Source organism: Temnothorax curvispinosus, unplaced genomic scaffold (genome assembly GCF_003070985.1).
Source record: "Temnothorax curvispinosus isolate PA1 unplaced genomic scaffold, ASM307098v1 QBEX01013599.1, whole genome shotgun sequence".
NCBI lineage: Eukaryota > Metazoa > Arthropoda > Insecta > Hymenoptera > Formicidae > Temnothorax > Temnothorax curvispinosus.
The window spans coordinates 264,592-289,985 of NW_020223379.1; the positions used below are offsets into that span (position 1 = coordinate 264,592).

Consider the following 25,394-nt stretch of genomic DNA (forward strand, 5'->3'; position numbering starts at 1 on the left):
GGCGTCTTGCTTACAAAATTTTATTAATCAAGAGTATGCAAGAGTATAAAAAGACTACTTATGTCGAATACGAATGCATTGTGTTACAAACAATGTTTACTCACACCAAACGACCGCGTAAGAATCCTTGCGTGGAGAAAGGGGAAACGATAATACATGTGCACGGCTCTTTGTTACGAAATAAATACATTCGATTACGCGTTGCTATCGTAAGTAAAGAGAAGCAGGGCCAACGGCGGACGGGCGCGCGACGAGCGAGAAACGTGCTATGGTCTCTCGACTTGTCGGGCGCGAGCCCGGTACCGGTCGCCCGTCGAAAAGAAGATAAGTATACAATACCGATAAATAGATAAATAATAATAGCTTCGCGGATAAATCGAGAATGTCGTTCGACGACGAAACTTGGTTTTTTACTTTCGAGAGACCCGCGACGGCGACGCGACGGACCCCGCGTTTACGTTACCACTGCTGTTACCAGCGTATCGTCGCATTTTCTCCGTTCGTTTCACTGTCAAAACGTCACCGCGGATAGTCTCTCGCGAGCAAAAACGGAGTTCGGTCTCTCTTCAATCGTTCGCGCAACGATAAATCACGCGATTGAGAAGGCACGGAGAGATTAAGAAGAAAGCACTTGAAACTTGGTTTTAATGGGTTATACATGATACACTTTTATTTCTCGAAATAACACATGCCTACTTCTAATGTACAATTCCGAGGTCACCATCTCGTTTGAATTTCATTGTCAAACGCGCTGCTACTTTTCAGTCCATTCCTCTCACGTTCCAGTCGTTCGTGACTTGAATTCTTCATCCCCCTTCTTTTTTCAACAGTACCACGAATCAACGGTTACTCCATTCAAAGTGTTAATTGTTCTATTAATTACGTGTTATTCTGACGCTTTTTTTTTTAATCGATATATCTCTTCGACGCTTGGCAGGATTGATTGGTGCAATGACTTTTTTTTCTGTTCTCGCTCCTAATCAACGCCGCGTTGTATACTTAGTATACTAAAGATCGTAGGTCTTAACAATCTTGGTACGCTTTTGTACGCGTGTACGTGAACATACGTATTATTGCCCTTCACCTCGAGGTGAGAGCGGATTCTTCAATTAAACGGATTGACGTGCAACACTGGAACGAGCAAAATGCCGCAATTGGTCGACAGTAACGAAACAGATCACTCGGGTCGCATGAATAAAACGAGCAACCTACTTATCGAAGCCAAGCACTTCGAAAAATATGGACGAAAATATCGGAGCTCTTAAGTTGACAAATATCAACGAATCGAATATCATAAAACGCTGCACAGAAAATGCATAATAAACTTTTTATATCATACTTTTAAGATTGGTTTATTGATTAATGCAGCAAAGACGACGAAGAAGCGTTTATCAACAAGCATTTCAAGATGCGAAATTTTTTTTCTTCAGGTTTATCGTTTATCCTAGACTGTTGGATCGCGAGTCTCTACGGCCCATACGAGTATATCTGCAGAGATATTACCTTACCGTATGCTTTTTCTATTCTAAAACAAATGCTTTCACTTCCATCAAGAGAGCTACGTGCTCTTCCCCGCTTGTTCATATGATTCATTATATGTAAATCGTTGCCGATAGGAAATCACGCTTCCTAGCGAAGTGATTTACGACTTGCGAATCGTTCGCCGACCGGCGCAACGTTCCAGCCGCGAAAGAGTACACTTTACGCGCGATGATCGCTTTAACTACCTTTATACAGTTACGCGATAAAGCCTGTGCTAAAGTTGCTAATTGAAGGATTGGTAATTTATGCTCGAAGAACCCGGGATATCTGTTCACCCTTGCGCGCGCTCCCGTCTTTGCTGAAGAAATCTGCAGATGCTTAAATATCTGGAGACATTTCTGTCTTTATTTTCTAATTTTATTTCTCATTCGACGTAATTAATCTTATGTGAAATAAATTTCTAATCTCGATAAATTTAAACACACGGTCTTTATCGTTATTGATCGAACGCGACTCACCACTCGTTTCTGTGTTGCGGAATATTTGGGGGATCCACGATTTTATTATTACTTTCGTCCGTTCTGTTGTTGAACCCCTTCGACCCTGACAATAAACAACGGACATCGCTGAATATCTTTGTTTGAAAAAAGCGATTGATTATCAACACGTATTACATCCGAAATCAATTGTAATTTGATAACGGTTGATCTCTCCGAAGGCCAAAAGAGTTATTCATCATCCGAGAATTAAGAGGCCTAAAGACGTTTATTCTTACTCCTTTCTGTGTATTTCTGTATATTTGAATTAGTACAAAGCGAAAGAGAATGACGTGTAACGTTAATCCACTAAAGCCCACGATTTATTATCTCGCCTCTCGGTACGTTATCTCTAGAAAAATCATAGAAAAGATATTATCCGTCGTTGCAGGTATACGGTGGCAAAATAGACTTCCGCTCGGAACGCTCTACGGACGACGATTAGAAGGCTCTAGGTGAATTGCGGGCTTTAATGGGTTAAGAGTACAGGGCCGTGAGAATTAATCGGGGTGTCCTCCTCCGGAGAGGGGAGGGAGACGCGACGACCCCGATGGCGACGTCGCCCTTTACCAGAGTCCGGATGAATAGCCACCAGGTGGAACGCGGGTGCGCGCCGGCGGCTTCGCCGCTGCCGGCGATGTGTCGTGCGACTTCTCACCGCTGCTGCTGGAATTCGAGCTGGCGATTCCGTTCTGCATGGCCGGTCCGTTCTTCTGTGCCTCGGACGCGTAGCCGATTCCGGTTACCGGGTTGCCATCTGCGGAAACGGTTTGTTTTATTCGTTAGTGGAATCGTCGTAAAAGAAGCTCGATTGATTCTAATATCCAGACTATTTGGTCATCCAATATTTTTTTCTGGCACCGCGACCTTCTCGCTCGATGACCGAGTTAAGAGTTAACTACTAATACGACGGCGATATTGACTTTAATCGCTATGGCTCGAATGTTTGTCTTTCTAAAATTTGGCCACTGAAGGTTGTTTAAAGTTAATCGACGTCTAAATTCTGCTAGCTAAGATAAAAAATTTTGCACTAATTATCGAGGCTTTAAATACTAAGAGGTGTTTTTATCTCCCCGGCGAGATAAGACACGTCACTGTTTTCAAGACAGATCTAGTGATATATAACAATTTCCACAATTTCATAAATAGATATTGCGTGTTTTTGCCTACTAATAATAATGGTTTTCAAATTTTTCTGAGGAATAAATTGCACTGCGTTATTTATAGGGAATAGAGGCACTTATGTAAACAAGTTTTGTAAAAAAAAACAATCGTGCTATCTCGGGTAATGCACGTTACATAAAGATTTTTCTATTCGTAAAGACAGATCTGAAGTATGAAAAATTGAGTAGCCACGAGCTGTTTCATTTCTACATCGTCGAACACGCAAATTTCTGGCATGCAAATGATTCAGAGCGTAGGAACTCTCAATACTTTAATTAAAGGCGATTTCCCTTTCGGAGCAAATCTTGCGTAAGGGAATCGACAAGAGAGAGAGAGAGAGAGAGATAATAAGTTACGTCAGGCACGTAATTTATTAATCGATTTTATCGATAAGTTCCTACGCGTCTGACAGAAGACGTTGACAGATTCCAAAATTCTGATCGAAACCCACACATGCTGCCGTCTCGTACACATTCACACGCACACTACTACGAGGATATAGTCCCTCAAGTAATACGTCTTAGGACGTCATTCTTCAACTAGTTTGGTTACGTACAACCGTGGTTGTCGCACCAGATCAGAGCTTATCTCGAGGGACCAAGGAGAGAGAGATAGGAGTTGCTCAATTTCACAGGCAATTAAGCACACATTTCAATCAGTCGTAAAACCATCGAGCAACAAATTCGTGTATCGTCTACGAACCGGATTAACACCTGCAATAAACTACGAGAAGACACAATAGAAAAACGATATATACGATAAGTTACTTATTCATTACGCTCTTAGCATGATCGCATGAACTTACCGTAGCGTCCCGCAAACTCCGGGACACGAGGCGCGAGTGAAAACTCGCCCAATACTCGTCGATTATATTTAAATGTCGTCTGACAATTTTTTCCGAGCAATTTTTAAGCGAATCTTCAATAAATTCGAATGACTCCAAATTTGTAGTATACAAGAATGAAATGGGAAATGGACACGAGCACGAATAACGCGAATATGAATTCGTTAATGTCATTATCTTTTACCGTTTTTGTATTCTTTTTACAAAATGATATCACTGACTTTTAGTTTTGCAGTAAATAATTATTAATTGTTGAAAAGTCTCGTCGATTGTCTTATCACTTGGCAAAGTGACGCACTTTCGAACTTTCAAGTTCAATGAACGATACACGTCACGCGGACACTCGAAACGTAAATAGCACGGTATCGGTACCTCTCCGTGGATTTCAATTTGTGCGGCGACAGTCCATACCAAACGTATTTCCCGGCGACGATAGACGGACCCTATTACCGTATTAAACGCCGTCCCGCGATTAAACAAGGCGAAAGACGTATAACGGTACACCACGCTCGTAATTCCACACCGCTCGATAAACAATTCGCTACGTTCGGGATCTCGTTCGCGAGAGGACGTTTCCACGAACCAGAGTCCTTTTACCTATCGTGGATGTGTTTGCAACATCAGAGCTCTCGTTTCAATCTTGCAAGATTGCGTTCGAGACCTCCTTGAACGCTCGCGAAAAATACGAGAGCATGCGGTTTAATTAAATTCTCTTCGTATAAATATTTATGTTCGTACGGTTATTACATTTTGTAATTACATTTTGTTATTTAGCGCGATTCACGAGCTGCGCGTGCTACAAGATAACGAGGCATTTACATTCTTACACTTACAATTAGCACGAATTTATTAGCGGATGTATTCAATTATGAATCCGCGTTCCAAAACGCAATTCTACTGATGGTAACTAATTTTCCTCCATTCAAATATTCGCGTTTGGAAAACTGGCTTGATTAGATAAGTATCTCTTAATAAGGCAACTTGAAAGATTGAAAAGATAGAAAGACTAAAAAGCAATTTCATTCAGGTTTTAATTAACAATAGTTCTAAATAAATTATATGTATATATATAAAAATTTTATAATACTTATAGAAACTTAATTAAATCTAACTTATATTTTACACATTAAAATATATTAAAATATATTAATTCTGAAATACCTTTCACAAGAATCGCTTTAAAAGATTGAAAGAATTAAAAAAGTGAGAGTCAACAATGTCACTTGCTTGCCAATTAAAAAATCGTATAGATATATAAAATTATTTGGCAAATTAAATTTGCAATTCACATTTTTACTTAAATTTACTTATAGTCTATATATTTTTGTTAGTCAGATAAATCGAGATACAAAATAATTAAATCTCGATCTGTCACATCGGCGCTAATAATTTACTTTGACAGGGAGCAGGAAAAATCGAGACGCGTGTCCTGAGAAAGGGATTAAGGAATATTCGAAGAATCACAGAATCGGATAATTAGTGAACGTTACCTCGATACTTTCGTGGGATGCGCCTCACGGGCGTCACCTCGATTCCATCTCCGGTGACCGGGTTGCGCGCCGGCAATCCTCCTGCCGAAGCCGAAGGGACGCGGCGACGGGGGTGCGGTTCGCCCACGTTTTCACCGCCACGTGCGCGCGAAGCGACGTGCGCAAGAACCCACAGAGCCATTTCACCGTTTCACCCCATGCACCGTAACATCGTCGCAAAACCCACAACCGTAACCCAACCAACTTGTGTTAATACGCAGCAATTCGTACGGACGGATCGCAGATATCGTACTAACGTTCTCCCTCCTCGAGAAAATTATCGAAACTCTAAACAAATCTTGCATATTTCTATACGTTGCGAATACGTCTTTTTATACTTTTACACTGTTACCTAAATACGAAATAATAATTTATTTTCTATATATATAAAAATATTATGTCTTTTAGATTTATGTTTGTGACATCAAGCTCTCAATTTAATGATATTCGACATCTGTTCGTCAAAGGGCGTTTTCGATATCTTGAATTCGTCCGTACGTCAAAAATTAAGATGAAAGCAAAATAGAAACGGTGTGTGTTGTGCTCAAGTTGTGAAGAAAGAAGGAATGAAATATTTACAACAGTACAAATACAGAAACAGTAGTGGTATCGTGAGAAAGCAAAACAAGTCGCACGCGTGTTGTGCCGGTTATAAAAAAGGAAGAAAAATTTCGCTTTGATATTTTTTATTTCTGCGACGACACGTATACCGTCGATCGAATCTTTCCGATTATTAATTAATATGCCGGTGTTATCGTGGAAAAATGTCTCGCGGCTGTGCGTGCTTGTTAAACGCATTGAAAGTTATTGCAAATAAATGTATTACGATTGAGTTTTGAATTGGTGCACCTCATCTGCGGTAATTCGTGAATGACATCTCGCAAACGACATCGAAATATTTTTTTTGCAAAGAATTCTTTTGAAAAACTGCCTCTCAAAGTTTTGCTCGATGATAAATTTTATAAAACCACAGTGCATTCCTAGTTCACCAGATCTATTCATTTAATACCTGTAGAGACAGGATTGTGCGTCGACAAAGTAATATTTTAAAAATTACTACTCAGGTCGAGCATAAATTTCCCATTTCCACCATAATTTGCTGCTCCTCAATGTCGTTTACTATGAGTTCATCACAAGTGAGCGAATCGTGTGTGGGAACCAATATAAATAATAATTTGACGTAAAGCGAGATGTAATGTTACTAGCAGAATGTACGGTACGAAGGCCTAAGCGATAATATGGCATGTCTAACTCAAAATATGTGTTCCTACTTTAGTGGCAGGCCCTACAATAACGTGATGATGTTAAAGATACATGATGCAAATTCTCTAAGAAAATAACGGCAAACCAAACGTTTATTTCTTTCACCGCGACGGTAAATTTTTCGCGATGAGAGTTTCTATCGTTTTGTTCGTCGCGTTACGAGAGAAATCATTTTCCCGAGCGATTTTCCGCGTTTAATTATGATCAAACTAGAAAGTGTGGTAGTGTCGTGTGTCATCTACTTGAATGTCTCGTTACACACTTACGAAATCTTTTGTTTCTCCTAAAAGCTGCTTGCGAACAGTTCAAGGAAAGTGACATATATTTAAAAAAAATGGGGGTATATATTAAACAGTGATATTCATTTAGAATTCTTGGTGTCTCGCTAGCTCCGCATCGACGGGCCGAAAGCCGACTCGGCGATAACTCGGTTTGTGCAAAAAGAGCATATCGATTTAGCGTCCGACCGAAGGACTTTCGCCGTTGATCTCATTAGGCATGATTTCACGAATAGCAAAAGATAACATCGGAACGCTGCGCTATCAATTGATCAATAGCGTAATCGAAATAACGGAATATCTTTGGTCTCTCTTTACTCTGCGCGAAAGATAGGAAAATTGTTTTAAAAATGCAAAGTTTGCCTGCGCGTGTACTTTTAACGAGCGTGAATTCCTACGAGACCGAATACGTTCCCGATGAGAAAGTTATACATCCCGTCGTGACAAGAGCGTGATAATCAGAACGGAAAGCGATTTTTACGCCAAGAGCCTGCGACACACACATATTTCAACTTAGATCAGGATCGTCGTCCCTTGATATTCGGGCACGTTTCTTAGAAAGGAACATCACCTGAATGTGGAAACAGTTTAAAGAGTCCCGGGGCGGCATATCTGCACATTTTCCAATGACGATCAATCATCATTATCTATAAAGCTATCGAATGTTGGACTTTCTTTTAATATTCCAAAGTAAATAATTCACAAAAAATTTCATAAATTAAAGTTACTGGAAAAACAATGTCATAGAAGAGATGTAGTAATTTAAATATTAAATAGCTTGCAGTATCATCGAATTACTAATTAGAGATATCGCTACCGATATATAATCAGGTTATATCGAGAGAAAGTGGACAGACAACTGTTGCCCACCCCGGGACAGACTTTGCTACCGCTTCCTCGTTCGCCACGGGCCCTTACCTGTCATATCATTGGAAGAGTTGCTGCCGTTGCTGGCATAGCCGTTGGCTATGATGCGCGACATCGAGTTGCTGCTGGCCGTGCTCTTCGCAGGCGATGTCGCTGACGATAACGACGAGATCGACGATCCCCCGCTGAGGGGAATATTGCTGCGCATGTGATTTCTCGCGTTTGGGGTGGGTGGGGCATCAGGGGGGCCAAACAGGCGTTTGTATGAATCATTACCGGGCTTGTTGCTGCGCGGCGACACGGCAGCATTCGCGTTGTCGGTGCGGTCGGTGCCGTTGATGTCGCCGAAGAGGGCCGAGCCCAACTGGGACTGATTGTGGGACTTGATGCGCCGCGGGCTCGTCTCTTCCGGGGCCGCGCCGAATATATCGCTGCTGCCGCCACCGGGCGGTTTCAACACCCTAAAAACGAAAGACAAAACAATAAGCAGAAAGATCGAGGAGAGATTAAAGAATCGAGATTAAAAAATTAAAAGGTAGTATTTGGATAAATATGTTTTTTTTATACACACATGGATTAAGTTCAGAAAGAAACTTTCCTCCTTTTTCTTTACAGCACATTTTTCGAATTTCTTACAATTAGATACGTAGAAAGAAGAAAAGTGTCGTGTGGCCAGATGTTGATATAGGGGGTTTAGTTATAACTATAATAAATATTTTTAGATACATATGTTCACCGATACTCTCAGATAACGTTTCTCGCAATCGTTTCTTCAAGACCAAGATGAACTACATGCGGTAGACGCTGACAATGGTGAAATCGACAACGGTGAAATCGAATCGGACAAGTACGACATCCCGAGCTCCAATCTCGATAAGCTAATGTGCCGACGAACGAACGAAGATGGAGAACGCAGACGATGCAATTTACGGGTGCAAATCCGCGCTGATTTCCGCTTAACGAGGCGCGGTGCGTGCGGCACGCGCGCATTGTCGCGTGCGTACAAGCTAAAGAGAAAGGGGTAAAAAAGAAACCAGGGAGAATTGGTAAAGTAATTAGGAATATGAAGCGCTTCCGTTTTCTCTCCAATTGCTTCAGAGACGGGGGGAACAGAGCGGGCGGTTCACAATTAGAGGCGCAATATCACTTAGGGAACGGCGCGTGCCCCGTGCGCGCCCCCGTTTTTTCAGTCGGTCAAAGAATACGACCCAGCTCCGAGAAGGATTGCCCTTGTTTTATAGAATTAACGACGGAAGCCTGGGATCAAATAAGTTAAACGAAAGACTCTACCGTCACAACGTCATCACTTTAGGTATCAACCGGATTAAATATTGTAATTATTTTGCAAACTTTGTTTGAATTTCTCGGAATATACATGTATCAATTTCTTGGATATGCAGCAAGACTGAAACCTGTATCAATTTAATTTCAAAATTTATTTTCCGGATACTTGTATATGTTATGTATATAACATTTCTCGGTGTAATAAGCAAATTTACAAAATGATATTGCAGAATAAATAATCGTACGTTCCGCTCGTCTCGAATTAACGGATAATAGTAAGAAATCGTTAATTCGCGATCAAGGAAATGACGTTCCGGTTTAATTAATGACGCACGGCCTCCATTGCGTGGCGTTGCATCTCGCGCGTTGGACTATCACGATGATGAATGGACGTTTCCGCGTTATTACATCTCGGATGATTGCATATCAGCGAGAAGTTGATAGAAATGTCGGGGAGCTGCGCGCGCGACTAGATTTTGTGAAATCTTCTGTTAGTTTATTGCTGCATCACTAATGCAGGATACATCTTCATTGAACACGCAGATTATTGAACGTTTATTTGCAATCTCTCACTTTATTTCTTTTTAAGCGCTCAATCGAGGTTTCACAGGTTACAGATCTTCTCGTCGGTTTTACGTATAGTGATTACAGCGAATATAAAATTAAATATCAATTGTAAAAAATAGGACTTTGTTGATAAGTAAATCAACAGTAGCCTTGTGTCAGGCAACATTTTAATTCTTCCAATTATTTGCCACAAAATAAATTATTTTTCACTTATGAACAAAGTTCGAGTATTTCCTCCTCAATATCTAATCAGCGGATTTAATACAGATCAAAGAAGTTCTATTATTTGGAGTTTATGAAAAATTTAGTTTGCTTGTAATTATGCATCGATTCGAATACTTGAGGAATTGTGCCATCAGGAGGCCGCCGCAAAACAGTATAAACGTTATCGAGTCCGGTTCAGTATAGGACTGTAAGTTAATAATAAAGGGTCGATTATTAGTTATCCGCACATTTTTATTTTCCCATATCTCACGCCTTGTGTTCCATTGTATCTCGGCGCCGCGATCATGTCAATAAATGTCGGGCGCGGTGCCCACGTCCCCCACGTCTCTCGCGAAAGGTAGCCGCGAGACAAGACGCGAGCACGAGTAACAAGGATATAATCAATCGGACCCGTAGGAAGCGGCGATTGTCCTGTAGGGGACAGGATGGGTGCGCCGGGAAATATGCCGGCATGACGTGTGTATGACGCCTCTGCGGGTCTACCTATATTAACGCGAGCACTAAAAAACTCGCGTTAATTAGACCATCAACCTGCTTCGCGTTCAGCAAGGCACCGCAAACGATCGGCGCTGTATCTCAAACGCGACGGTGGTTTACGTTTCTTTTTTCTTGCTTCTGTCATCGCAAGACGTGCTTATGGTTGCTCAGCATGATATAAGTAGCAATACGTCGTGTGTGCGGCAACTTGCTCTCCAAAGAGCCAAGGAAAATGGATGAATTTTTGCGTGGTAACGCGAGCTACTTCCTGGATTATCGCGACGAAAAAAACGCGATGAAGAAAACGCGTGTCGAAAGGCTGAGTGCAAGACTGGATTGTCGAGAAGTCTCGCTATTTAAAATCGAGAAAATAAGAGGTATAACAACGTTACGCTTATAAGATCAAAGTCATGCAAGAACCGAATCGTTTACAGTGCTTATGCAAGTTCGAAGGAACATTTAATATTTTTCCGTTCCATCCGTCATTATATAATAATGTATGTACCAATTTCTCAAATTAACCTTTGGAATTTTGCTAAACTCATCTTCTTACAGCTCGCGTGTGTTAATTCACTTAAGGGATCAAACGATCGGACAATAATCTTAAACTGCTCCATACGTTTTCAAGTTCACCGAAGGTTTCTCCAAGCGCAACCAATTAAAGTGGATGATTCGACTTGTCGAGAAACGCAACTAATCCGAGACGGTGATTTGCCAGCGTTGCGTGCACCAACTGCATCCCGAAGAAAACGCCGTGCCATCGAGCCAGATGGGGGGGAAGGGAGAAGAGGAACGCGGTTATGGACAATGTTCCGCTATGCGCCTCACGCGCTTTTTACGAGGCGCAATTTCGCGACTGAAAATAGGTTTACGGTATCACGCTTGTAGATCATTTTTCTCACGTAGAGGAATAGAAAAAGAAAGAGAGAGAGAGAGAGAGAGAGAGAGAAAAAGGGGAGAGAGGATCGTTAACCGCTGGCTTTTCTATTAGATTATCGGACAATTGAATGACGGGACCGACGACGGGGCTACTATCGGGGCCCCGAGGATAAATGGTGCCGAGGTCTATCATCAAGGCGCGATGTACGCTGATTATAACATTCATGGGGCCTGACCGACAACGCGAGTACATCGGAACTGACGTATATTTGCGCGTATGCCTCTCGAGGTATATCCGCGTCGGTTAATCGACGCATCCTAGGAAATAAGGTCGCGGCACCGACATTATCCACTTTGCCTAGCGCTACAATAAGCGGAATTAACGCTTCTGTGAGGCAGCGACGGCTTTTGTGGAAAACTACGGTGTTGTTCTCATCAATTACATATTCACATGGCTCATTGTCATTTTTCACGCATCTTACGGTGAGTCAGCCGTTAAGGGACAGCCGTCAATTCATTTTGTGCTCCAAGTACTTAGTAGTTACGCAGATACATGTGAGAACTTCAGATCTCGGCCGTTTGTGAATATATTCTGCCGCATCCTTTGGACAATCATAGGTAAAAAATAATTTCTGTGATGATGAAAGATTGTATAATATTAACGTTAATATTTAATGGTAAATCTTCAATGATTCAATACGATTCACGATTTAGATACGACCGATTCTAAAATTGTCAAAAATTATTTATAAAAACTCGATGAGGTTTTAAAAAATATTTTTGGATTACATAAGAAATAAGAAAGAAATATATTACAAAGAAAAGAACATTTTTCTCATGCAAATAGTATCTCGCGAGCTTCGTCGTGCTAAAAGACGCCGAAGATTAAAATAGCGTCAGGCAAAAGATAAAGGCGATCTTGTTTCTCGGCGTCATGGCAAACATCGATTAATCTCGTGGGAGTTCGCGGTGGATGGCACGGTGAAAGTATTTCGGCGAATACCAAGGCGATGGGGTCGTACCATCCAGCACGACGTCCCTTGTACTTGACATCGACCTGTCACGGCATAATTCCGCGCAAAAGAAAGAATAAGCAGAAAGAGGAAGCGAATCGATTCAAAATCGACGGGCACGCGAACATTTGTCAAGGAACAAGGAAAATCGAATTTAGGATAGTGTAATAATAATTCGTTTCCAGGTTAACGGCGTGCCTTATCTGACTTTTTACCTTGGCTGAATATCATACCATATAATAATATCGATCACCACCGACTTCTTCTTTATATTTTTCTCACAGATACCGTAGAATAAATTGTATTGACGTTTCCTACAATTTCTTGCTTAGCACGCGACCAATATATAGATAATAACAAGTATTCAAAAAAATATGTTCACTTGATAAATAATTTTTAAATAATTTTATAATCATGCTTTTTCCGACTGAGAGAGACTGCGACCGTTTTGTTTACATCACGTTCGAGTCCAGCGACTGTGAGATTGCTCAATTTTTCACGGAGATAAAGTAACAAGATTAGGATTCGTCTTTGAAGGGAGAGAAGAACAGCTAGAGAAGGTCACGCCCGAGTACCTGGCTCCTGGCAACGCCATGTGAGGTCCGGAAGGAGGATGTCGATAATAAGGCGCTAGGTATTGTGCCGATACATCGTGCCAGGTGAATTTTTTTCGCATATTCGGACAATGGTCATTGTTCCCCTGCCTTAATTATGACAAACCGGCGCGCGAAATGTCAACTCTTTCGCTGTAACTGGCGCACAATGTAACGTTTTCACTTGTCCGTATTGTGCAGCAACGCACTTTGAGCTTGTCCGAGTCTTTTTCCCGCATGAACAAGGCGCCGTTGCGTCGAGTGTTGCTGAGTCAATTCGCCGTTTATGCGCTTAGCTGTCTCTAGTCTCTAATACTTCCTTGGATCGCGGGACAAGATCATAAGTTGTCATGCTCTGAGACACCTACTCCTCGCGTCAATCGTCCAGGCTTTGCTTTTGAAAGACATAAAAGAGATCATGGAGAAGCACAGCTTGAATAAAATACATCTTATTCAAACGTTTTGTGATCGCCGCGATTTTTAAGTGATATTTATTCTTCTATTCGTTCGAGTAAGCAAATATACAAGTGAATAACGAAACGCTTTGAGACTTTATTTGATTCTAAGTAGATTTAGATTTATATATATAATAATATTATATATATATATAATAATTTCAAGAGGTAGACCGTTCATTCACCATTCACTCTAAACTGAATTTCAACTAAAAACTATACGCATGAAGGGAAACATTTAACCGACTCTGGTCCCCCTTGAATCTTCGATTTACACAGATACGAGCAAGAACTCGGACAAGTCGCGCACGATGCACGGAGAGCTCGGGACGGCTCCTTACATTTCCTCTCTCGCAACACAATGCAACCGATGAGATAATTGGCGGGCGGTACCTGCGAACGATGGCACGATTATTCGCCCCGTGGGAGTTCACTGAATATTCAAACGACAGTCGCGTCCGTGACACGGTAGTGCTTTTCTCTGTCTTTTTTTGCGCGTTTCACGATCAACTTATCGACGCAATGCTGCGTCGCGTCTGATTTTCATATGCGTCGCGATTTAACACAAAGTAACTTCTTCTCAAACCTAAGAGAGAGGACAGTCACTTTCCGTTGTTTTCTTTCTTATGCTAAAGACAGTCCTGGAATGCTTTATCCTGTACAGAGGTTTAAGAAATTTGAGATAAAAGTTAGAAAACAGGCATATTTTCCTATATGATTCTACTTATGGCTTATCAGTTTTTTTTTTATAACTTTATCTCCAATTTTTTAAAAGGGTGACGTGATAGAACATTTTGAAGACCAAAATCGTGCATCTTTTAAAAAAAAACTAAAATAATAATCATTCTTTTCTTATTTTCTGAATTGTATAATCGAAAGGGAGGAGAGATGCACAAATATATATTCGATGCAATATTTTAGAAAAAGTATAGAATTCCATTCAGCCGTTAATATGTTATTAATACGCACATATTGCGTTGTTAATACGCACATGCATTATAACGCATGTCCGCGTGGGTTGTGGAATAGGAGAGAAGCTGACGCATCGGGTTTCAATCGCGCCACGAAACGAGAAGTGGTGCATAGACACGGCGAAGTAAACCCGAATAATGAATATCCATGAGATTCGTTTAAGAGATTTGCATTCGGAGTGAATATTAATCCCGCCGCCATGCTGCCCGTCCTTATCGTGTATCGTGCGTTCATATTATTATTCCTGTCATTCATCGTCGTAAAAACGCGTGATGCGAGTAAAATTTGTGCTGAAGCATTGTACGCGTTTTTGTCCCACGATTGTTAATCAAATATTACATCCTCCAGCATTATCACATCGTTTATAAGCATGTAAAATTAAGAAGAAAAAATGAAATACAAAGAGACGCTGAGATGTTGTTCTATGTGAATACTAATTAAATATATTGTATAATGAAATATACCTATATTTGAAATTCAGAATTTTATATCAATAATGTAAAAATTGGATCTTTTTTTCGACTTACTTTTAATTGCAATGTCAATTTAATTTAAGGCTTCAGAATAAAGTTTGGTTTGGTTAATTCGTAATTCCTTCGTCGACGGAAGGAAGAAACGATCCGCTAGTCTGGAAGATGGCGATTGTATTATGCGGTCTTTTGATTGTCGGCCCGCGAAATTACGCGAATCACCGTTACATAAACCGTCGTCGTGCTCGACGCGTTGCAGAACAATGCGAGTAAATACGATAATTACAGCTGTCACCTGTAAACGGGCACGTGTGAAATGGCGGATACCGTCGCGCCGGTATCAATGCACCTTGATCACTCCGTTCTTCCTCGAGTTCCGTGAGAGATCGAGAAATGCAAATTGGAGAGTTGTCTGGAGTGATTCATCTCCTTCCCCAGTCGCGCTAATCGACTGATCGCGTCGAGATAATCAGATGTTTCGCGGCACAATGACCATATTTTATGTAATGATGCCACTTGCATCTCGCGATATGATAAGAAAAACTACTAAAAATAACTATATTTAGATACGTATCTGTGCTAGATAAAGCAATGAAAGAGAGAGGAAGAAGGGAGATTTATAATTTAATATAATTTGTTACTGAAAAAGTTGTATATAAAATATCAATATAACTTTTACTTCCTCAATAGAATGTTTATACTTTCTTTTATACGTATTTTTTAGTTTCCAGATAATTAAGTTTTAAACGTATTTCCATACTCAAATTCTTATCAGACCATAAGTTTGCCGGGAAAATCTCGTCACTTCTGACGTCAATGTAAGAGTAGTTAAGTCGACTTTCATATCGTCATAAAAATGCAGAAAACTGCATTGAAATATTGGAACGCGGCCAAGTCGAAATTCATGACTAATTCGCCGTACGCCGCGCGCTGCTCGGCGCTTGTTCGCAAAGCTGCCAAACTTGATAGCCGCGGCAATTTATCGTCCCGATAAAAACGCCACGGCTAGTCTTAAATCAACACACACACACATATATATATATATATATATATATATATATATATATTTATTGCGAACATTCGCGCTTAGGGCAGTTCATTAATCCCAATTACCGCCGATCGCAATCGCGACCGACAGCCGCGCATCACTTTTATCGGAAGCGAATAAATTCCTGCGGTTGATAGAATCCACGTGGATCACGATCTACGAGGCATAAAAGGGTACTAACCATCGGTTAGTAGATTAAAAGCGATCGTTAGATCGATCGTCGATAATTCTCCCGCGGGATACTTTTCCACCTGCAATACTTGTTGAGCAATGTGAATATACGATGATATTTTTGTCGAGTCGCATTTAGCAGCCTATCAATAATAAGTGACGCGAATAATTGATAATGGACATATCACACCAAGATGTAAAATGTCTCGCTAAACAATATTTCGATACAAATGAATATCTCCCAGTACAGAATAATATTCATATTTCTTCCGAAATTTTCAAAATTTTATTAAAGTATAGTTACTCGAACTTCTTAATCGCAGATAAAGTTAATTGTAAGCTTATATCGCGACCCTTTTATTACGGAAATTTTGTTTCAAATTTTGACAAGAAACATTCATGAGATATTCCCGTTTTTGTTAATGGTCAATTCTCAATACTCTTTCACGTTTTCACTATTTTTGACAGTTTAACAACTAAATAGCAATTGAGATTTAAATATTAGTAGTGTTAGAATCCAATCGATATATTGCGCCACTTGACAAATGGCAATTACGAATGACGCAAATCTAATTGAAAGCTCGATTGCTTCCTCGGCCTAATCGCGCCCGATTAGGCCAACGATCTGCCTTCGCGATGCAAGTATACAATATAGCTGATCGAGCTGTGAGAGATTACGTGGCCAATCGCTACGATTACGCTCGAGAGACACGTAAATAGATTCGACTGGTTACGATAATGACGTTTAGGCGATCGACGGACTAAATAAGGAAGAACTCGCCGTCTGGCTCCACCGGACTTGAAGACTTTACGTAATGAATCGTGGATGCTCGTCGATCGAGCAAGCGGATCGACTTGATGAGAAATTAACTAATTGGCCAATTACGCCTCTGCCTATCGAGCGTAATAAACGATCGTCTTAATTCTCGATTCTGGAGAAATCGCCGATCCATTCTCCCCTATATATACGTCTCCCGAGAGACTCATCACGGTACTATCTTGGTACTCTCCCGATACTCGGAATTTAACGAGCAGATAATAGTTATAAACTATTATTTGCCGAACTAGCTATCGAAATTCGACATCGTTTGTCTTTAAATCGTCTTCCATTACCCTAATAGAAGACGCCACAGAATGCGAATATAGATGCGAATATATATGTATAGAATTAGAAATTATTGGAGCATCTCTCAGGATCTAAATCTGTATCCATTATTGAGAATCTCCTCTCGATTTATTTTTCATAAGGATTCCTATATACATTCTCCGCTTGACATTTATAGTCGATTTTATATGCGTTTCGTAAGTATGCGAAAGTATCCATATAGGATAACAATGTCAAAGGTTCTACAGAGTATCCTGCATAAACATTTAAATCTTCATGTGAATCTAAATAACGAGGCTCGCGTGAAAATCGTATAATTGAAAATGTCTTATCTAGAAATCGTGATAGCATAACTTAAGAAACGTGATATGATAGGCGTAGCATATACCCGCTTGTGTATATACAGTTGTGTGTATACGCCACGTAATATCAGGTGTGATCGTCCACGAAGATGGCAATCCGAGTACCCTGACGTATTCACGGCATACCCTATCGCGGTCGATCTATCACGAGAATGGACTGTAATGTATGCATAAGCGAAGTCAATGCTCTGAATAAAGACGCCGAGTAAAACAAAAGCGTAGTTGTGGATAGTGAATGAACACCTAATCTTTCAACACATTCAAAAAGAACGCTTACGCTTAAAACACAGGTTTGTCAAACGGAGCAATTTGTATTATCCAAGTAAATCAATGCTTTGCAATTTTTGTAAACGTCGAAATATATTAATTTTCATATAATCTGTTCTACATATGTATTAAATGTAGATAAGAAATTGTAAAAGAAGAGAGTGTTGCCATCACTACACTAATAATAAACTAGATACTTAATAGGACAATCAGGCGGTGTCAGCCGGCGATAGCAAGTCGAGACATTTGAGGCACTTTGTCGTTCGTGACAAGTAGCTATGATCAAATCACTTACCATGTTACAAACGGGATTAGAGTTCGCGATGTCTCGTCTTCTCTTCCCTCTTTCTCCCTCTCTATCGGCTCTAACAGCTTGCATCGGTTCCCCGAGACTTTAATCGACGCGAATGATCACGTTACGTTTATCACGACACGGCGCAATTTACATTAATGTTTATCTCCGAGTTCCGCCTTTGACTGAACCGCTAGAAAGTTTTCACAAGTATTCAACACAAGGATATGGATATATATCGAATGGATGTTTACAATCTAAAACAGCGCACCAATACTTTTCGCGCCGATTGTAACATTTTACGTACTCGCCGTAATTGACGTGATCGACGATAATCGCCTCACGATGATAAGATAATATTTTTGCAACAAGGCAGAGAAACTGGTATATCGTCGATAAAATACTGCATATATAACGTAAGAACAGTCATAATGTAAAAATAAAAACTGAAATAAAATTCGTTGCAGACTTGGATATGTAATAGCAATAGCATATATAAATTAAAAATATACCTCAAGTTGTTAAATAATTAAATCTAGACAACCTTACGATATTCTAAAGCATCTTTTCAAAATAATTTAAAAAAGGTACTGATATTTTAGTAATCTTTAAATTTAATTTATATTATTATACGAACATTCATATTTAACATATTAACGTAATTTCAAGAAAAATTGTTAAAAAGAGTTAAAGAGGAGACGAGCTTCATCATCGGGGCTTCTAGCGTCTCATAAAGTCCCTTTCACTTTTTCGCGAAGCCCCGACGAGCTCATGTCCGCAAAGGTGGCAAATGTCATCCTTCCGCGACGCGGGGGAGTAACCCTATCCTTCGATAAAGAGCGTCGCGTCGATAAAGGGTTGGCCAGACGTCGTCGTAATGCGATACTTCTTCCATTATACATGCATATATTCGAAATGCATATGAGAAACGGTTCGTTTTACAGGCGGAGGAAATTGAAGAGAGGATCGCGTGCGAGAGTCGTCGCGATCGCAGAGGTGAACTTTAAGTGTTGTCATTCGAGAAGTCGTTTGTCGCTTTTCGCTACGGCGAACGCTCGCGAACGTTGCTCGAAACTGCTAATGCGATCGCGCACGCGATTACGTTTCGATCAGAGATTTTCCGAATTAACGAGTGCGATTATGATAATCTTTCTTACACTGAACTCGAGATTGTGTGGTAAATGCTTAAATTTATTTATGTATTTTAATTTATCTAAAAGCAACAACAAAATGTTCGAATCTTAGAAAGATTTCCTGAGAACACCTTGATTTTCCAGATATTTATTTTCGTTCAAAATTCCAAGCAAAATAAGAAACCTCCAGAGACTCAATTTCGATAAACTTTTCGAATCCTCCGATAAAACTTGCTGAGAATTCCGGGTTCTCTAAGCTTTCAAACGATAAATAATGTAGCGATTCTAAATAATCTAGTAATAATAGAAAAAATCGCAATTCTTATCAATTTCTTTCAGTGCTATAATTTGTATACTTCGAAGTATTATAAATCATTTACCGGTCGATTGAATTAATTATACTAGTAATCCTAGTATAACTACGGAATAAAGGTAGACGTAAGATAGAAGATAGGTGGAGGATGCGATCAAAAAGTGCGCGGTTCAACCCACACAACAATCAGCGTCGCGGCTCATTACCCTCGTTAGAGAAGGGTTCGTTAAGCAGCCTAATAGCTGATTGATAATTACATGAATTAGACCCCGCCCCGTTTAAGGCATCCACTCCAATGAAATTGACATTGGTTCCCCGTTTGGTTCCTGGGTCGCCCTAAACGATGTGAATTGCCGGATTAATTGCACTAATGCTTTGTCGACGTCGCAAGGCTTTTTCCAACCACACACGCAACGATCACACGCGACCGCACACTTCTCTCCGTTACTAGGTAAAGTAACGAAGTAATCCTTTTCCCAGAATGAGAACACGAGCTATCCCAGTTTTTAATTATTACACAATTACGCTAAATCCTTATGAGTTAAAGTAGTGGTTTATTTAATCTTGAAATAGCACCGACGGTTTTATTCCTGGCTTTTGTCTCGACTCGCTAACGACTTTATATAGGTCAAAGTTGCGCCGTCATCTCACTTTGCATTCTGAAATAGGATGAAATTCTTTTGCCGCGCCATGGAAATCCGAAGCCAAGAATTTAAATGCAAAACGGAGCCACTTGAAGACCCAGGGGTCGGCGGAAAATTTTCTTCTACTTCGGGATTGTGAGATGCGTGCTACTTAACACTACGTGACGGAACAGACCTCGATTAGCAATTTTTCAAGTATTCCACGTATGCGTCGCACAGGTTACAAAGAAACTCCATGATCGTGTCAGGGATCACTTTGTTTATCACTCGAGGAACAAAGCCGCCACTGTATTGAGCTTCCATAGAGAAAGCATTGTAACGGGAGCATCTCGATGGCACAAAACACGCACCATGCTCATCCCTTCTGACCGGCCGATAGGCATCGATCGCGATCGAGATGATATTGCATGTTCGTAATAAGTATCACTTGAGCTTGAATCGAACGCAGGTGCACGCGCAAGAACGTAATTCGCTGTTATTGAGAGAAATCGGTATTCAGACCGCGCACTTTGAGATCTCATTACTCGTTCGCGCTTTGACCTCTGCAGACCCGCGCGCATTAAAGCCTTTAGTAAAATTGAATTCGAGGTTACCGTTATTTTATGGCGCAGTTTCCTCCGAACCCTCAGCAATACCTTCTTTTTAAGACATTACATCGATTTTCGTTTGTATGATGTTTTGGTATTCAATATTTTTAAATTAAAATGCAGATTCTTACGAGTTTAAATTTCTTTGAAGCCATATATATATATAGACGCAAATAAGTTTTTATTATTTATTTTTTCATGACCAAAAACTTAATTTTTGACTGTCATTAATTAGCTAGCGATCTAACTACATCTATACGTTTATCGTAATCTACAAATACGTGTTTTGCACGAACAGACAAAACGTACGTTTGAATGGCAGCGCGATACCACGGAATTCCCATTCAGAATACACCAAGCCATTAACCCGGTATAAAGTCTCGTCGTCTAATCTTGCACGCCGATCAGAGAGCCGCAATTAATTCAACACCCGGCACGAAGTCACTATTAACCTGACTCGCGAGTCGTGAATTCCGGGCGACATATTCGTGGTTTTTCGTCGCGGAACAAGTACAAAGCAGCAAATACCGCCGAGAGACTTTGCGGGATTAATAACTAACGCGAACGGGGACGGAAATCTTCGTATTTTTCAAGGAGATCGCGCACGGCTCGTTCCGCCGCACCGAGCGAGAACACGAAAAATCATGACGGACGATAATTAAGCGCGGAGCGGTGACATCCACGTAATTATCATCGCTCATGCGCAGGATAACACGTCAATTACGCGAGGGCGTTGACCAGGATTTTAACGAAGCTCAATTGCATAAATCTTTCGGCCGGCGCGTTCTCTTACTTACGTTCGCGAGGATTCTCCTTCGAACTAACTTACGTGCGTTGCAGCCGTAGGGTCAATGGACACCCACGAGGAGCTGCTCTCGTCAATTAGTACCGGGGAATCTGTAGTCAATTATGCGCCACGTCGGTGGATTAACCCGTCCGCGTATCGAGAAACATGTAATTTATCATAAGCTGAGATATTAGTTTCAGCCACGAACTTCTCCTCGATCGTGGAAATAAGAAAAACACTGTAAACCAGACATTTTATTTATTAATTGTGACGTTCTAATTACAAAGCGTTATTGCAGCTTGATATTTTGCGATATTTTGATAAAAATTTTAGGTTGTTATATTTTTCGTTATTAGTATCTATATTCTCAAATTACAGCGAAATACTCAGTTCGCGGCAAGGAGACGCGCTCGAAATTCATCGCGGTCGATTAATTTTCGCGCAGGTAGTTATTAAAAAAAGCTGAGAAATAAGGCAGAGATTTGCCATCCTTCTCGCGGTGCGTATACACAACACGCTTGATAAGGCACGGAGCAGTCACGCTTTCTAAATCTAGCCGCTACTGATCCCTTTTTATTACCTCCTCTCGATATATCTTTCAACTAATGGTAGTGCAGACATAATTTTGTCGCTTTAATCACGAAGAGATAGTAAGTTAAAACAACATTAAAATTCTTAGAAAATTCAGACTTTTCCACATTATGTTTCTGGGTCACACGGTTACGCACATACATTGAGAAAATGATGAGAACACAGATTTAAAATGTCATTAAACCTATATGACGTAAATAAACGTAGAACACTTAAAGAGATATCTCTTGCATATTCTTTTGTCAATAGAAATTCGTAGAAAAAGAAATCTGGAAGCAGTATCTCGTTTTTCCCCATTACTATCTGCAACCGCATGTTGCCTTGTATTCGTTTCGTTATCAGCATCCTTCGAAGGAAATGACGTTTCACGAGAGAGGTATCCTGATAACGCTTATCACGTTAGTAATACCAAGGTAAAGTTGATCATTAATTAACGTTTGAATCTGCTTGTAAACGAGACGATTGAGACATATGTGTTTCTGTAACTGTGTAACTAGTACGATAATTAAACTTGTTTACGGGATACAGTATGCTCCACAAATGACGATCGGCGGAGGAAAAGACTACCTAGGTGAGCCTTCACGATCGATTCGACTTTAAGTAATAACTTAATTCGCGAGCCATCCTGTAGCCACGTCTTACTACTTGCAATGTCAACTAATCTCGTCAGCGGGGCGCAGCATCTCGCTCGCATCGCTGGCGACGACTACTGGCTGAATGTAAATCGATCAGGCCTGTCACGATTGGCGGACGGAACAACCGCACGTTCCGCTAGCTTCGCGTTTCCACGAGCTTATAAATAATCGGTTTAACTGCCCCTCACCTTGCGCTTGGGAACAACACCTGCATTTTGCCCACCATGCACAACGTCCATTCTACGCTTCTCGTAATTAACAAAGCTCAACTAAGGCTCTAAATCTTATGCAAGCGAGAGAAGAAAGGGGGAGGAAACGCGTTGAGAAATCTTTATTGCCCTTTCATTACGCGTACCTTGAAGAACTTTCAACCCTTCGTTATTATAATTGTCTAGATGGCATAATTGTTACGATCTCAATTAAATTTTATAAATAAATAATTAATGTTACAATTATTAATAAATTGCGAAAATATCAAGTTTATAGTGTCACATTTTGCCTGTATAACTATATAATAATAGAAAATAATAGCCACGCATAAAAAATGAAAACTATTACTTCACACAACACATATGCAGAAATAAGTAGACTCCGTCTGTCTAGCGACCGGTCATGTGTTGAGTGCACCTACCCTAAGTCAAACGCAAGACAAGCTATTGATTGGTTCCCTCGGCATTCCTCACGTTCCCGAATACTCGATAAAACTTGAAATTTATGGAAAATGAGCCGCGGCAAAGCAAGTACTTATTTAAAAAAAGGGCAAAAAATGAAACAGCAATTCAACGCGCAGTTCAACCGGAAATGTCGCCCATGGGAAGTCCGCAGTGCGGTACGCTCCCGTTCTGTCTTTCTCTCGCCTGTTTCACATATTGTTACCTTTTCTTCCCGTATCCGACATTGTCGAGCTCGACGTGTCTGTACGCCGCGTAGGTGGCCATGGCAATCCCCCAGGACCTAACCCGACCTAGGACAGTTCCACGAAGAAGGTGCCTCTGAACGACCCCGTAGCGCGGCCAGCCCTCCCTATTAAGGGTTATCCCTCTTCCAGGGTGCGGAGGAAAACGCGAGCGCAGAGCACGAGTCCGAACGGACGGATCTCTTATTCGTCTTCGCGCAAACTTCTTTCCCGGCTCAGGTGATCGCGATCTTTTGACAGCTGCGAGTGTTTGTGCTGCTCGCGGTGTCGATTCCGCGAGTTCGGACGAGAAACTGACGGTCGAACGAGGATCCAGCCGGTATATAACGCCTCCTCCACCGGTGCTTCGTACCCGTCTCTCTCCCTCTCCTTCTTCCTGTCACTCCTTCTCTCTTTCTCTCCTCTCCCTTCCCAACGGGAGCTCTCGCGACTCACCACTTCCACCGCGAGTACCCCAGCAGTGCCGTATGCACTTCCACCCCTGTCCGCGGACCAGGAGAGACGACGACGCCGACGCCGACGCCGAGCATCGTGCATTCACCTCAATCAATACGCTCGGCGAACCAGGGAGAGGAGAGGAACAAGAGAGAGAGACAGAGAGAGAGAGAGAGAGAGAGAGAGGGGGAGGATGAGGAGAGGATTCGCCGGCGCGTAGGCATCGTTCGCTGCACATGCATGCTGCACGTGTGGACACGCGGAGGGTAATGAGCGGGGACCGGAAGACCCAGAAGGGCGCGAAGTCTGGAAACATCAAACAGGCGAGAGATGGAAACGTTTTGGGAACCGCTATTTGACAGTAATCCTTTGCTTTGATTGCACGCAAGAGATTGAGATCTCTTTTTCCATTTTGGAGGTGAATAATACGAGTGTTTATGCACCCAGATTCGATGGGGTGAACCGAAAGAGAAGAGAGGTAAACAGAGAAGAGCGAAGAGATACGAAAAGCGAGGCGGGATGTGCTCGCATTTCAAAAATATCCGAAGATTTTAGTATTCGATTTTAGTGTTCAATTTTTTAATTTACACTAAAGTTTCAAATTTTATATACCAATTATGTTTTTCCAATTACATTTTAGTTTTACTCAGTAATCGTGAGAGTTCTCACTTCTCGCGAATAATCGTGAGAGTTCAATGGTCAAAGTGATATATTTTTTCACAATCCAGCCATGTGTGTTATCAAATTTTTAAATATTTAGTTCGTGTCGTGCGAGCAACGCAATGACAATAAAAGATTAATGCGGAAACCTTTGACGGATTTTATTGAGTATAGCTCGTACTATCGGAAGGCTGTATTTATCGCAATTACCAGTGTTCAAATAGGGCGTCGGACGGAAATGTAACGAATGCCGCCTTTGCCGTATGATTCCACGATTCATGGTCAACAAAACATAAAGTCAGCAAACAGATTGCGTTTCGTAGGCTTGGCGCGTGCTTTCTCGAGGCGTTTCTTGAAGCAAGTATGACTTGAGGATCGTCGCGACGTACACAATGTTATAATGGTATATAGATAAACGCCGATGGCATGTCGCGTTGTACGCAATTGAAAATTTAATACGTAGGTACAGAACGGAGCAATGACACACCGTAAGAATAATACCCCCCACGCTTAGTAGCGCACATCGATTTATTCTATCATTGCGTGTGGA

General features: G+C 41.1%; 1 protein-coding gene across 2 annotated transcripts; it reads right to left on the reverse strand.

The window, feature by feature from the left end:
• Window positions 1-627: 627 nt before the first annotated feature.
• LOC112463716 (microtubule-associated protein Jupiter) lies at window positions 628-24,172 on the reverse strand. 2 transcript variants are annotated; one of them, XM_025030231.1, is made up of 5 exons: window positions 23,710-24,172; window positions 8,015-8,424; window positions 7,085-7,108; window positions 5,517-5,597; window positions 628-2,775 (listed from the first exon to the last, which is right to left on the reverse strand). In XM_025030231.1, exons 1-5 carry the CDS (start codon window positions 23,769-23,771, stop codon window positions 2,585-2,587), a joined length of 768 nt encoding a protein of 255 aa, XP_024885999.1. In that variant the 5' UTR covers window positions 23,772-24,172; the 3' UTR covers window positions 628-2,584. The 2 variants fall into 2 exon arrangements, with proteins under 2 accessions (XP_024885999.1, XP_024886000.1); XM_025030232.1 differs by lacking the exons at window positions 5,517-5,597; window positions 7,085-7,108 and having other exon boundaries at window positions 23,710-24,167.
• Between the last annotated feature and the right edge of the window lie 1,222 nt (window positions 24,173-25,394).